This window comes from Heloderma suspectum, chromosome 4, assembly GCF_057233095.1.
Source record: "Heloderma suspectum isolate Gila_16-S chromosome 4, 16-S_ref, whole genome shotgun sequence".
NCBI lineage: Eukaryota > Metazoa > Chordata > Lepidosauria > Squamata > Helodermatidae > Heloderma > Heloderma suspectum.
This window is the reverse complement of record NC_139461.1, coordinates 62857758-62871969: the sequence shown is the minus strand read 5'-3', so window position 1 is coordinate 62871969 and position 14212 is coordinate 62857758. Positions and strand designations below refer to the sequence as shown.

Below are 14212 nucleotides of genomic sequence, written 5' to 3'. Positions count from 1 at the left end.
ATGCTATAAAAGTATTTTTAAAAACAAAAACATGGAGCAAATACATCTTAAACAGTTCAGGTGTTGTACCCTCTGGAATTGTATAATATTGGATTTCCAAATTATACATAAGTAGGACCTGCATGAAAATATTGTAGTGTATATCCAGTTCCTAAAAAGAGTACTTATGTTCAGGGCTCCAGTGATCATACTGGTGGGCAGAGCTGGTGTTCATGAGGATAGAAGGAAAAAAGGACACTCTTTTACACTGGTTTGTTTTTTTTTTCTTTTCCACAACTCTGAGGCCTACCCCTGCTGTGTTTCAAAGGATCAGGTAGCAGGTGATGTGAAATACCTCTGTCTAAGATCCTAGATTGCTCCTGCCAGAGTAGATCAGCGGTAGGCAACCTGGTACCCTCCAAACTGTACATGACCTTACAAATAAAAATCGATACAGCAAGTCTAACTTGGCTAAATACATTTTTACCTGCTTGAGTAAAATCTTGGTTTTCAGAGCATGTGCAGAGTTTTGCACAGAAAAGATGGGCTGAGGTAAAGCATCTTTGTTCTTCCTTGAAACAGCTAATTAGGAGTGTAAATACAGAGATTGTGCTTCACATATTTATGGAAATATGAAAACAGTAAAAGCCAGCCCCTTGAGAGAGATGGGCCGTTGTTTTGTCCAATTGTGATATTAACTCCATCTCTGATATCAGTAGTCTAAGTGGCCAGTCAGAAATCTGTTTAGAGGTTTCTTCCATCTGCATAATAACTCTTGACTTACATAGAAGGACTGGCCAGTTTCAACTAGCTGGGATATTGTATGTACCAAAGGAAAGAAAAATGTTTTTTTCTTATTGTGGGGCCACACTGGGTGGGGGGGGGAGCAGGGGCCACGTGTTGCCCACCCCTACTCTAGAGGCTACTGTTGTTTGGCTTAGGATGCAGGATTTGTCACATCATGTTTTGAGTTTGTCTCAAACTATATTTACTTTTTCAGGCATTTATTAATACAGCAAAGGAAATCTATGAGAAAATACAGGAAGGCGTCTTTGACATTAATAATGAGGTAAGGTCTTCAAATGTTAAAATGCTGCCTGTAAAGATAAAATACATTTACAGAAAATGGATGCATAAGAGTCAAAATAACTATTTTTACCTCTTAGACCAGGGGTTGCAACTTGAGGCCCTGTAGCTATAGGGCTACAGCTAGAGCTTTTGTCATAGGCAGTGGTGAGGGATCACGGGAGTTATAGACCAAAACAGCTGGAGGGCCACAAGTTGTCCTCAGCTGTCTTAGGCTGAAACGCCTCTTGCACCAGGCTTGGTACAACAAACTGAAAATATGTTGACCTCCTAGTATTCACAGTCTCCGTTTTTATATACATTCCTTTAGTATCGTGATTGAAGTGGATTATAAAGCAACTCTGTCCATCCATCCATCAACAATAAATCCTCCAAAGAGAAAAGTTATCTCATATCCATTTCTCCATATGGTATCAATAGCTTTCAGAAACAACTTTTACCTGTGTAAACAGGCAGATGATGGTAACTTTTCTAATGAATATACTCTATCCATTGTGGAGGACAGAATAAATATTATTTAAGACTTGTATAAAATATTGCTATATTCAGGATGGAGGCTGTAATCCTATATGTAATTACATGGAAATAAGGCTAGTTTAACTTGGTGGGATTTACTTCCAAGAAAATATACATAGGATTGACCTGTTATTTGGTGAAGTTATATATGCAAGTAATTTATAATAGTACATATTTTCCTTATTGAGAGAGATGAATACAGATCCAAATAAACAGGTATACACACCAACCTTGTCTATACGTTCCATAATTCATGTCTGTTGCATCAATGCATACTGAGATCTCTCGTTTGCAGTTTCATCTGTAGGTCACTGGTTCAAATTGAGACTAAATTTATTAATTAGGAAACTTGTGGCTAGGATCCAAAGAACCACACAGTTTGTTTCATGCAGAAGATTTGAGTGTATGTGTCTTGAACACCAGGCCTATGCACATAGCAACTACTTTGGAAACTGAGGGGAATTTCAAAAGTAGTTTATGATTTGGCATGGGGATCTGTTCTTTAAAGGAAAAAAAAAAGTCAAATCCCAATAGACATGCTCAAACCCTAGATGTGCCTAAAGCTGCTCGTTGGGTCCTGGCCATTGCGATTTATTCTAAGTTTGCAATGATAAACTAGTGATTTCTGGAAAGGCCTTGCTGCTGTCCCCTCTTTTATTAAAAGTAGCACTCGTTTTTGAACTGTCTTGTGTGCATCCTGAAGTACCTGGGATTAAGTCTTTAGGGTGCAGTTGTGCCATGTTGAATAAAATTAAACACTTTGTAGACATGATGGTACATTTTATTACACTATTTTCAGTTGGCCTTTTATTGGGCAAGCAACTGTAGTGAAACAGAATTGCCAGGCTTTCAGGATATTCATTGTGTGATCAGTTTTAATAGGTTGAATTCTATTGAAACACACATTAACCCAATAAAATGTCTTATGTTACCCAGCTTGCATCTTGAGAAAAACTAGCATATACTCTTATTCTTAGAGGTCTCTTCTAGTCAGCACTTGGAGCTTTTGGCATGACCCTGCAGGAGTTCCTTCCTTCAGTTTTATAACTTTGTGAAAAGAGGCAACAGCTTTGCAGGGTTATCATTTATCAGAGTTGTTCTTCCCTCTTTCCTTATGCCCCAGCTCCTGTGAAGTCTTTAAAAATTGGGAAATTACCCAGAGTTGAAGGAAAAGACAGTAGTAAAGTATGAATTTCACTTAGGCTGTGGTTCTTTAGTTGTACAGCATGGGTCTAAGATTAGATTTTCATGTTACTTTTTAATGAGGTGACATCACTGTATGTGACATTCCCATGGTGAATATTCAGTTTGAATTAGGCCCTCATGTGTTGAGAAATTGCATTTACTATTTGATGAGAACAGTCTGAAACCAGGGTTTGCCCAAATGTTATGGAAAGACTTATTTGAATGGAATATTCAGCTTGCAAAATGATGTGGTAAAATCACTTTGTGAAAAAGTAACTAACTAAATAAATCTTACTGTTAAAGGTTTATTTACATTAAAGTCTGAGGCACATAGCATCTTTTGGAAACTAAGATTTCTTAAAGCAAAGATTGCAACTTCACAAGTTATATCCATGAATATTAAATTTTTATTGTGCTAGTACTATTCAGTCCCTTCTGCACATGAGAGGGGCTCCTCATAAGAAGACATATTATAATCTTTCCCTGCTCATGCTGTGCATCCTGCTGCTGTGCCTGTTTACAGGGGCCTGAAAAGCAAGCCCTTGGATGCCTGTAAATAAGGTGTGGCAGGGCCTTAGCTTATCAGGACTGGCAGTGTGCTTAGTGCAAGATGAACATGGGAAAAGAGGTTTAGTGTGTGTGTGTGTATACACACACACACACACCCCTCTAATAACTTCAAACCAAATGTTCTTTAGTTAGCAATCAATAGCATATATACTGGACAGTAATCATGGCCTCTGAAAAAGCATGCTAGCTGTATCTGTCGAGTGTCATATCGAATTGGTCTGCTTTACTCTGCCTTATGGAAATTTGATTGCAATATACTGTCAAGAGCCAACAGTGCATGCTATTTACTTGGCTCAGTGCCAAGTCTGGCTCCTTGATTCCTCAAGAACTTGCTACCAGCCCAGAGGGGGCAAAACCAATGAGCCATAGGGCATGCTTTTTATTAAAGAGGAATCAAAGAGCGAAAAGAAACCACATCAGCTGCTGTCAATATTAAGCTAGTGCCAGAAACCCCAAGGCTACTACTGTTGCAGAACAACTGCCAAGCACTATAAATCTGAGATTTACTGTGACGCAAAGTTTCCTTAAGAGCTTAATTTCTGAAGCTACTGTATTACTTTTCTTAAAGTGCTGTATTTTAGGTAAAACCCACTTGAGGGAGTGAGGGTTAAGATATAAGTGTGAGTTTGATGAATGAAAGAACTACTCTGTGTGTGGTTCTTGGCAACTTGCCATGTCTTTGGGGATCATAGAAATTATTGATGACACGGAACACTTGTATGCCCTTAGCCTGTACAGCTGACTCAACATAGAAAGAAATGCAGTCAAGAGAGGAAAATGCTTTGCTGTGCGAGACCAGTGAAATGCGAACTTTTTTGTCTCTTGGTGGGAGCAAGGGTTTATTAAGAAAATTAAGGATTTCCACTTCTATGAGACAATTTGAAACCCTTTTATGTGTTTCATACCTCGTGCCCTCCAGGTGTGTTAGAATACAGTTCTGATAATCTCTTGACCATTGGCTGTGCTGGTTGGGGTTTATGGGAATTGTAGTCCAAAACATAAGGAGGTCACCAGGTTGCCTACCCCTGCTGTATACATTCATAGTGGCAGTGATAGATTGCTGGATTCTGTTCTACAGGAATGATGAAAACTTGAAGTAATATAGCAAGAATCCTATTCTTGATGTCATTTCCTTAATTGCTACCAGACAATGTTTTTAATAGGATTTTTCCCCCTACAGCTTGATTATCATGAAAATGAGACAACTTGTTTAGCTGTTCATAAATCAGAAACAGGTTAACTATTTTCAAATGTTGTAGCCTGTAGCAGTGTTTCAAAATAGTAATGTGCATTCAACTTTTATTATTTCAGGCAAACGGCATTAAAATCGGCCCTCAGCATGCTGCTACTAATGCAACACTTGCAGGCAATCAGGGAGGACAACAGGCTGGAGGAGGCTGCTGTTGAACCTATTTTTACTTCCTAGCTGCCTGATGGGGCCTACTAACTTGTTTCACCCTCCCCCGCTCAATTTCAACTACGACATGAAATTATTGTAAGATGGCATCATGTTGCAGAAGACTTTATTCTTCAAATTCTTGTACAACTTTGAATAAATGGTTAATGTTCACTTAAAGACAGGTTTTGAAGATTGTATTCATATCTATATTTCCATTTAATTTCCAAGTCAATTGATGTGATTATTTTTGTTAAATGTTGTCTTGTGCCCTTGCCTACGAACTGTATTAAACACTACAAAGTCATCTGAGTATTTTAATCAGTTTGTGTAGTTAGGTTGCCCAACTACCATGGTTACCTAATGTTTAATATTGTAGAACTGTCCTCAACTTTTGTCCATTTTGATGGCTTTGAAGAAAAACAGAAGGACTCTTAATTCTGTATTTATCATTTACTTTCTGTATATATAGTTTAATAACCTGCTTGGGTGTATTTGCCAAGCTATAATTCTTTAATGCATTTGCATAAATTCTATACGTTTAGAGCTTGGAATTACAGAAGCATTATTAGAAATGGCTTAAATGCTGAATTTTAAACCTTCTTGACATGTTAGCATGTTTGTCCTCTTGTCATTATCCTAGAGTCCAAAAAAGAAAGAAAATGCTTTATGTATATTATTAGAAGCTACAATATGCGTTACCTATTTTAATGCCAAATGTTTGCTATTTGCTCACAACTTCCACAGAACCTTTACAGAAATGGATTAGCTGTTTGCCTTAATTATGCAGGTTAAAACATATAATGAATGAAAAATACAGGAAGCATCGAAATTCATAAAATGGCACATTATGAAGACTTTAATCTTCCTTAAAATTTTATTTGCTTCTTCATTTCTAGATATATTTTCATCAAGGACAGTTTTTCAACGTAGATGTACAGTGACTGTAAGGTTGGTTTTGGTTTTTTGGGTTTTCTTCTTTTTTTGGTGACAACTTGTAATCTTAATATGGTAAGCATCTTGTCTGTTGTGAAGGGGGTGTGACAATAAAACTGCCAGACTGAAAATCCTGACAAAAGCCGAAACTGAAAATGCTTTAGTGCTCTATTCTACATGGTAATTTTGTTTTCATTTTCCCCATGCTTCTAATGAATTCGTTTACAGCACTGCAAAATAAATTCCTGCTTAAGAATATATTCAAGTACAGAATATTAATACAGAATACTAGGTGAGACTGTCCTTTCTTGAACACAATCTATGTTGCTGAGTTTCCAAAATTTCATTACTTTCTGATTCAAGTTAGTATTCACAAGTGAAACTATGTTTTGATGGACATATTCAGAGAGATGGGGAATAACAATTCTTAACCTTGCAACTTTAGGTTGTCGTGGTGGGCATACAGTACCTGGAAATGCATTCTGGAGTTACTCAGTTCTTACATTTTTATTCCATCCCTTCCTTTAAGGAGTTCAGAGCCGCACTTTAGCTTAGAAGGTTATTATCAAAGTAGATTCCCCTGAAAGATGGCAATGCGTCCTTATTCTGTGAGGGACATCCCATTCAATTTATGTTGTCCTACAAAGCATTATGTAAGAAATGGCTTAAAACAATAAAAATACAGAACTTAATTCTTGTTGAAGATAATGACCTGGTTTACACAACATCCCGCCGTGGGTTAATTTACCCATGGGGGCTGTCGTATTGTGCCAAGTGCCTGGATTGCTGTGGCTTACCATGTCATGTGAACCCAGGCAGTAGGGATTGTTTACGGGTTAGACAACCCTCAAATAACCCTAAAACAGGCCATGGGTTGTTTGAGGATTGCCTAACCTTCAAACAGCCCCTGCCACCTGGTTCACACACTAAGGCAAGCTGGGTGCCATGCAACAGTCCCATTGGTAAATTATCTCATGGTGTGTGGTTCAACGAATGCATGGTTGATCCTAGACTGCTATTCGTGGTTGAGGAGCTACCCAATAATAATTCCCATGTTACTCAGTTGTGTCATTTACTCACAGCTGTTCCTTCAGTGGGTGACACAGTGTAATTTCATGTTAAAGTTATGGCAAACGGTAATTTACAGCAAGGAACCAAGCTTGTTGGCCATGAAAATTGAATTTCTTCACATACATAAGGCACATTAACTGCTCTGTGTAGTGAAGTATTGCTCTGTTGTTGGGGAAAGTTATATGGCATTATACGCTTACTGTATGTTTTCTTCTCTTAGGGCATAATTCCCTCCCCCTTGCAAAAGTTAAGCACCTTTGAGTCTGAATAATTGCAAGGGGTATGAACTAAGCATGTGCCTACGTCTCTTCCATAGAATTATATTTTTACCTTTTTTAGCCTAACTTTTCTCCAAGGAGCTTGCACAGCTCTACATGGTTCTTCCCCTACCCATTTTATCTTCACAGCAATCTGTCAGGTAGGCTAGATGATGCTGACTGGTCCCAGGTCATCCAGTGAGCTTACTTGGTGAATAGGAATTTGAACCTAGGTCTGCCCAGGCCTAGTCTATCATACTAGCCATTATAGCACACTAGCTCTGAGCCTGCAAAACTGACAATTGATAATAGATTATTGAGCATTCCTGATCTATGTAGCAATACTGCAAACTAATACAGCTGCCCAGTCAGAGACTTGTGAGATTTTGTAGAACGTGGTTCTAGTATTGCTCACCACATCCATACATGTACTTTGTGTTCTTTGCTTACATTGATCTTAATTTCAGAAATAACTTCTATTTCATTTTCATTTTGCACTAAAGCATCTACATTGTTACATACTATTATATCTCTGGTTTTGTTGTATAGTACAACACTTCCAGTATGACAAGTCTGACTTACTTGATACGGTGTTTCTGGCTACAAAAGGGAAGGGAATGACTTGCAAATTGTTGCCAATATAATACATCCCTTAAATCATGATCATAGTTCATAGGCGTCTTAAAACATAGAAGAAAATGTACATATGCCATAGATGTATGAGATTCATGTTCTACCTCGTCAGGGCCAATTTTTGACAAACTTGTGCCTAAGCACAAATTTCTGTTTTCTGCCTCACTGCATATTCATCTTTTTTCACTGTTTCCTCCCTACCCCCACCCCCATCAATACTGGACATATTGGAAGTGGTACTTTGGCATTAAGAGGCTTTGTTGGTGCTGAAAATACTTTTGGCTGTAAGAAGGACTTTGATATGACATTGGAAGTGAGACCTGTACACATACTTGGCTATTCCCACAGTAAGGTAGTTAATAATAGCTGCCAAGTCTATTCACTCCATATTATTGTATGGAACCTTTCTAATATTTTCAAAGTTTCTGTAGAAATGGGTACAAGCAATTGAGATGATCACTACGAAAACTCTGTAGCTGAAGCCTTTTTCTTGTCAATGTTGCAGACGTGCCACATATAGACGGTCTATGCTTGTTTACTTAAAAGTATGTCCTCCTAAGTTCAATAAGACTTCTTTCTGAGTATCCTTAGTTATCTATTTTGCACATTTATTAAAATACGAGGCAGTCAAGGCAGCTCAAAAACAACGTTTTAGAGAGTATTATGCAAATATGCTTACTTACACAAATATAGTGTATTCCACGTATTGGAAATCTCTTATGAAGAGGCTTCTGTACATAGGTTCCTGTACAGTTCCTTTCTTACTGGTTGAGGCGTAGAGTTTCTTTTCGTCTAACTACATCGTAACTTTTTTAATAGTATACCCTGCTAATTTTGTTTTATTGTGTCACTGAAGTCTCAGTCTGTAAATAATCCATGTCGGTACTATGTAAGTAGCTGATGAAATGTCTTTACTAGGTTTGCTGCGCATGAAAGAAACCACATCATGTGGTAATAAAAACTACTAACAGACTCTTTAACAAAGCCAAGACCATGACAAAAAGCAGCATGTTATGGATCTATCACTTCCATTCTTGGGACAGACTTTATTATTTTTGGACCTATTGCAAGCCCTGTGTTAAATATTGTGGATGATAAGAGGAAACAGACTCTTGGCAAATGTGGAAAACCAATTACAGTATATTACCCTACTCAGGCTACAGTAAAGGAGGGTCTGAGCCAGAGGTTTATTCCCTGCATGCTCTAGCAGCTGAAGTTCTACTGTAGGATTGGCTTGAGTTGAAAGAATATTACTATGAAAACCTTGCTGCAGACAGTGCTGACTGGAGAGGTAAAACTGGCCCACTAAATAGGGATGTAGTTCTGTTTGCTTAAAGAAATCATTGCACCTTATAGATAATACTACTAATTTTAAAAATTAAAGGTGTCCTTGCATACAACCTTCAAAGATCTAGCTCTTCTGTGTCACGGTGAGAAGACAAATGAAAATTTACATTAGAAAAATTTAAATGTAATAGTCAAAGATAGGCCTTCCACAGTTACTTTCTAAAACATTGATAATGGTTTAATGTTTGATCTGGCTGACATTTGGATTTTGGTAGGCAACAATTTTTATGTTAGGAAGCTACTCCCACACCTTTTTATCACCTTATCCACAGCCACCTAAAACAAGCCTGAATCAAAATGTTAGTGCTTCTGAAATAAGTTTGGGACTAAAGATGGAGGGAAAAAAGGGGGAAGAAATATTTAATAATACACCAGTTAAGAATTCAGTGCCACATTGCAAGCTGAGTCTAAATCCCACTAAGTTTGAGTCTGGGTAGTAATACATTGGCTACGGCTGCTGCTTACTGTCCTTCCTGGCCATTTGAACCATGCCCTTCTCAAGCAAATGTATCCTGTTGAACCTGTGAGGGCAGGAGGGCCAAAGCCAGGGAAGGCTCACTAGGGACGGTGAAGCCCTCTATATTTGTAGATAGAATAACTGCCCTGCACACTCAGGAATATTATTTCTGACTGGGTCCATGAGATATATACTTTTCCAAATCTTTTGATTCAGTGCTTACACGCATGCAGGCCAGTTATGGATGAGGCTAATAAAGCCTTTCCCATCCCTAGAGAGCCCTACCTGCCACTGGTTCTCCTGGGCTTAGGTTTGGGGGCTCAGCCTGTACCTCTGCCTTGTAGTCAGGTCCTGGATGTGGGCAAGTTACTTGTCTTTTAGCCTCACCAGGTTGCCTCCCTGTGAAATGGGTGTTCTGTGCCTGGCTTCTCCACCATGGCAGCCATTTTGTGATGACACTTCCTGAAAATTCCAAATGTGCCCACTGGCCCACAAATATTAGGGACTCCTGATGCAGAGACTACTGTAGACCCATGCTTTGGCAACATGTCATGCAGATGAATTCTGTAATTTGGAAATTGTGTCCCTCTTTGGATATGAGCCATGAGAATTGAGTGTTGGTTCCAAGTCACTGAATGGTTATAGATTAGAACAGGCTATTGAGCAGTGATACAATGTGCTAGTAGGGCAAATGCCATTTTAGATCTTTCTCTCATACGAAGAGCACTGTAGCCCAAAAGGTTGCCTTCCACATTTTAAACTTTGATAGATCCAGGAAAGATTTCTTGCTTTCTTTGAGTTAAATGACTTCTTTTTCCTCCCTCCTCAGCATGCACTTGTAAATTCGGGGGAATCTACCTGCCCTCCACTCTTCGTACATTTCCACACAGGTGCCTTCCAGTAGTCCCAGACTGACACTTAAGTACAACTCTGTGCCACAGTACATGAGAAAATATTTCATGTGACAATACTGTTCTTTCCTAGAGAAAGATGGTACCCAGCTGCCCTAGCTTTTGCACCCTTTCACCTCTTCCATCTCTGAGAACAGAAGGATTAAGAGTGCAATCCTATGCATGTTTAGACAGAAGAAAGTTTTACAACTCCCAGCATTCCTGGGAGTTTTAGGCCTGTCTAAACATGCATAGGATTGCACCCTAAACTACATTAAGAGGTAACTAATCTGCATTGTTGTTCAGTCATATCCGACTCTTCGTGACCCCATGGACCATAGCACGCCAGGCCTTCCGGTCCTCCACTCTCTCCCGGAGCGTGCTCAAGTTCATATTCATTGCATTGGTGATGCTATCTAGCCATCTCATCCTCTGCCATCCCCTTCTCCTTTTGCCTTCAGTCTTTCCCAGCATCAGGGTCTTTTCCAGGGAGTTTTCTCTTCGCATTAGGGGGCCAAAATATTTGAGCTTAAGCTTCAGTATCTGTCCTTCCAATGAGCAGTCAGGGTTGATTTCCTTTAGGATTGACTGATTTGACCTTGCAGTCCAGGGGACTCATAAGAGTCTTCTCCAGCACCACAGTTCGAATGCATCAGTTCTTAGGCACTCAGCCTTCCTTATAGTCCAGCTCTCACAGCCATACATTACTACTGGGAAAACCATAGCTGTGATTATACGAACCTTTGTCAGCAAGGTGATGTCTGCTTCTTACTATGCTGTCTAGGTTTGCCATAGCTTTCATGGCTACAATCACCGTCTGCGGTGATCTTGGAGCCCAAGAAAATAAAATCTGTCACTGCTTCCATCTCTTCCCCTTCTATATGCCAGGAAGTGATGGGGCCAGATGCCATGATCTTCGTTTTTGTAATGTTGAGTTTCAAACCAGCTTTTGCACTCTCCTCTTTCACCCTCAACAAGAGGTTCTTTAGATCCTCTTTGCTTTCTGCCATTAGGGTGGTATCGTGTGCGTATCTGAGGTTGTTGATAATTCCCCCAGCAATCTTAATTCCGACCTGTGCTTCATCCAACCCGGCGTTTCTCATGATGTACTCTGCATATAAATTAAATAAGCAGGGCGACAATATGCAGCCTTGTCGTACTCCTTTCCCAATTTTGAACCAATCAGTTGTTCCCTGTCTGGTTCTTACTGTTGCTTCTTGACCCTCGTACAGGTTTCTCAGGAGACAGGTAAGGTGGTCTGGTACTCCCATCTCTTTATGAATTTGCCACAGTTTGTTGTGATCCACTTTAGCGTAGTCAATGAAACAGAAATAGACATTTTTCTGGAATTCTCTTGCTTTCTCCATGATCCAGCGAATGTTGGCGATTTGATCTCTAGTTCCTCTGCCTCTTCGAAACCCAGCTTGTACTTCCGGTACTTCTCGGTTCGCATACTGCTGAAGCCTAGCTTGTAGGATTTTGAGCATAACCTTGCTGGCATGTGAAATGAGCGCAATTGTACGGTAGTTTGAACACTCTTTGGCATTGCCCTTCTTTGGAATTGGAATGTAAACTGACCTTTTCAGTCTTGTGGCCACTGTTGAGTGTTCCAAATTTGTTGGCATATTGAGTGCAGCACTTTAACAGCATCATCTCTTAGGATTTTAAATAGCTCAGCTGGAATACGGTCATCTCCACTAGCTTTGTTGTTACTAATGCTTCCTAAGGCCCACTTGACTTCACTCTTTAGAATGTCTGGCTCAAGTTCAGTGACCGCACTATCATGGCTATCAGGGACATTCAGATCTTTCCTGTATAGTTCTTCTGTGTATTCTTTCCACCTCTTCTTAATCTCATCTGCTTCTGTTAGGTCCCTGCCTTCTTTGACCTTTATCATGCCTGTCTTTGCACAAAACGTTCCCTTGAGACCTCCGATTTTCTTGAAAAGGTCTCTAGTCTTTCCCATTCTGTTGTTTTCCTCGATTTCTTTGCATTGTTCATTTAAGAAGGCCTTCTTGTCTCTCCTTGCTATTCTCTGGAACTCTGCATTCAGTTGGATATATCTTCCCCTTTCTCCCTTGCTTTTTGCTTCCCTTCTTTCCTCAGCTACTTGTAAAGCCTCATCAGACAGCCACTTTGCTTTCTTGCATTTCTTTTTCTTTGGGATGGATTTCGTTGCTGCCTCCTGAACAATGTTACGGACCTCTGTCCATAGTTCCTCAGGCACTCTGTCTATCAGGTCTAATCCCTTAAATCTGTTCATCACTTCCACTGTATATTCATAAGGGACATGATTTAGGTCATACCTGAATGGTTTAGTAATCTGCATTACATGATCTTGAATCTGTTACATAAACCAGGTAGTGGCTGCCAGGGATATTCCACCTGCACATATCACAAACCCTTGTATTATGTTAATTTAATACAGAATGACTATTGTCCAAATTCACAATAACGTGGGTTAGAATCCCCTACTATGCTGTGAAAGGATGAAGGGACCTTCCCTTTTAACATGCTTGACTCCTCTGGTTTTTTTGTAGCTAGTTAAGGGGAAACTGCCTTATCACATCAAATTATGCATGTCTACTCAGAAGTTGAGTTCAATGGAGTTTACTCCCAGGTAAGTAGGTACAGGACTGCAGCCTAAATTATCTTAAATCAGTTCCCTTTAAGGGATTGGTGCTTCCCAGGAAACAAAGTCCGTAGGTGAATTCGAGAGGAGATGAAACGATGGTGCTGTTGCAAGATGAAGCTCTGCATAGATTTGACAGATTGACAAGGGTTCAAATCCAACTTACAACCACGTTGCCTTTATGCCAATGTTTTGGCCTCTGCTCCTTTACTCCTCTGCAAAGTGTGAAACAAAGTGAGCCATTTCACCAAGCTAAGAACATAAGAGCAGTTCGGGATCAGGCCAAAGCCTGATGTAGCCCAGTATCTTGTTTCCTACAGTGGCCAACCAGATGCCTCTGGGAAGCTCCCAAGCAGGACAGGAGTGCAATAGCGCCCTCGCACTCATGCCCCCCAGCAACTGACATGGAAAGGCATCCTTTCTCTGATACTGGAAGAGATCATAGGATTCACTTCTGAATAATATACTTGGGCTTACACTTGCTGAAGCGCTGCAGAAGTGGTTAACCATCATGTGAAGGGCTAAAGCGGTGATCTTTTGTGAGGAGCTTTGTGTTTCCTGTGGGAAACGCTGAAGGCCAACGCGACGGGTTCTCTCATTTCCTGTGGGTGGACTACTGAGGGAGCCGCCGGCTGCCTTAATGAAGCGCGAGGGGGCTCTATCGTCCTACGTCTGAGCGACGGATAGGGTGCGGGCCGGGGAGGGGTGCCCCTGTTTCCTTTACGGCACTCTGATGAGGTTTCCTGTATGGGTCACCGAAGGAGTTGTGGAGGCCAGTGGCTTTTGCGCGTGCATTAAGTGGCGTAATGCGTTTCCCCGGCTTAAGGAGGGGCTGTGTGGACGTGGGCCATTTTTTGCTTCCTGTGGGGGATATGGAGGGGGCACTAAGAGGTCCGTGTCTGTTGGGCGTGTTGTTTGTTAGAGTGTGTGGGGGATGCTGAAGGGGCGGGCGGCCGGGATGCGCGACTGTCTCGCGTGTGCACAACGCAGGAGGACTGCTGCCCTGCTCTGGTTGGGGGACGGGGGCTGCCTCCGCTCTTTCTGGGGGCTGCTATGAAAATAAGGGCGCTTCGCCCTTCCCCGCCTCAGTATTCAGTTGTCTGGAGGCTGCCCTGGAGTTTGGTTCATTGTCCTCCTTTAATACCCGTCGCCTTTTCTTTGAGCCGCGCTCGCCTGCCCCTTTAAATCAGCGTGAGTACCTCTTCGCGAATTTACGGGATTAGCCTGGAGCCACCTGGTGCTTGAGAGTTTCCCTCC

At 40.8% G+C, this 14212-nt stretch overlaps 1 protein-coding gene across 1 annotated transcript in view; it reads left to right on the top strand.

Annotated features, from left to right (window-relative positions):
• The window catches only part of RAB2A (RAB2A, member RAS oncogene family), a 44943-nt gene extending 36732 nt beyond the window's left edge, over positions 1 to 8211 (top strand). Inside the window, exons 7-8 of the mRNA XM_084849458.1 lie at positions 980 to 1048; positions 4648 to 8211. Of these exons, the coding sequence (XP_084705584.1) occupies positions 980 to 1048; positions 4648 to 4743 (165 nt within the window). The 3' untranslated portion in view covers positions 4744 to 8211. The remainder of the gene's footprint in view (positions 1 to 979; positions 1049 to 4647) is intronic.
• Positions 8212 to 14212: the final 6001 nt, after the last annotated feature.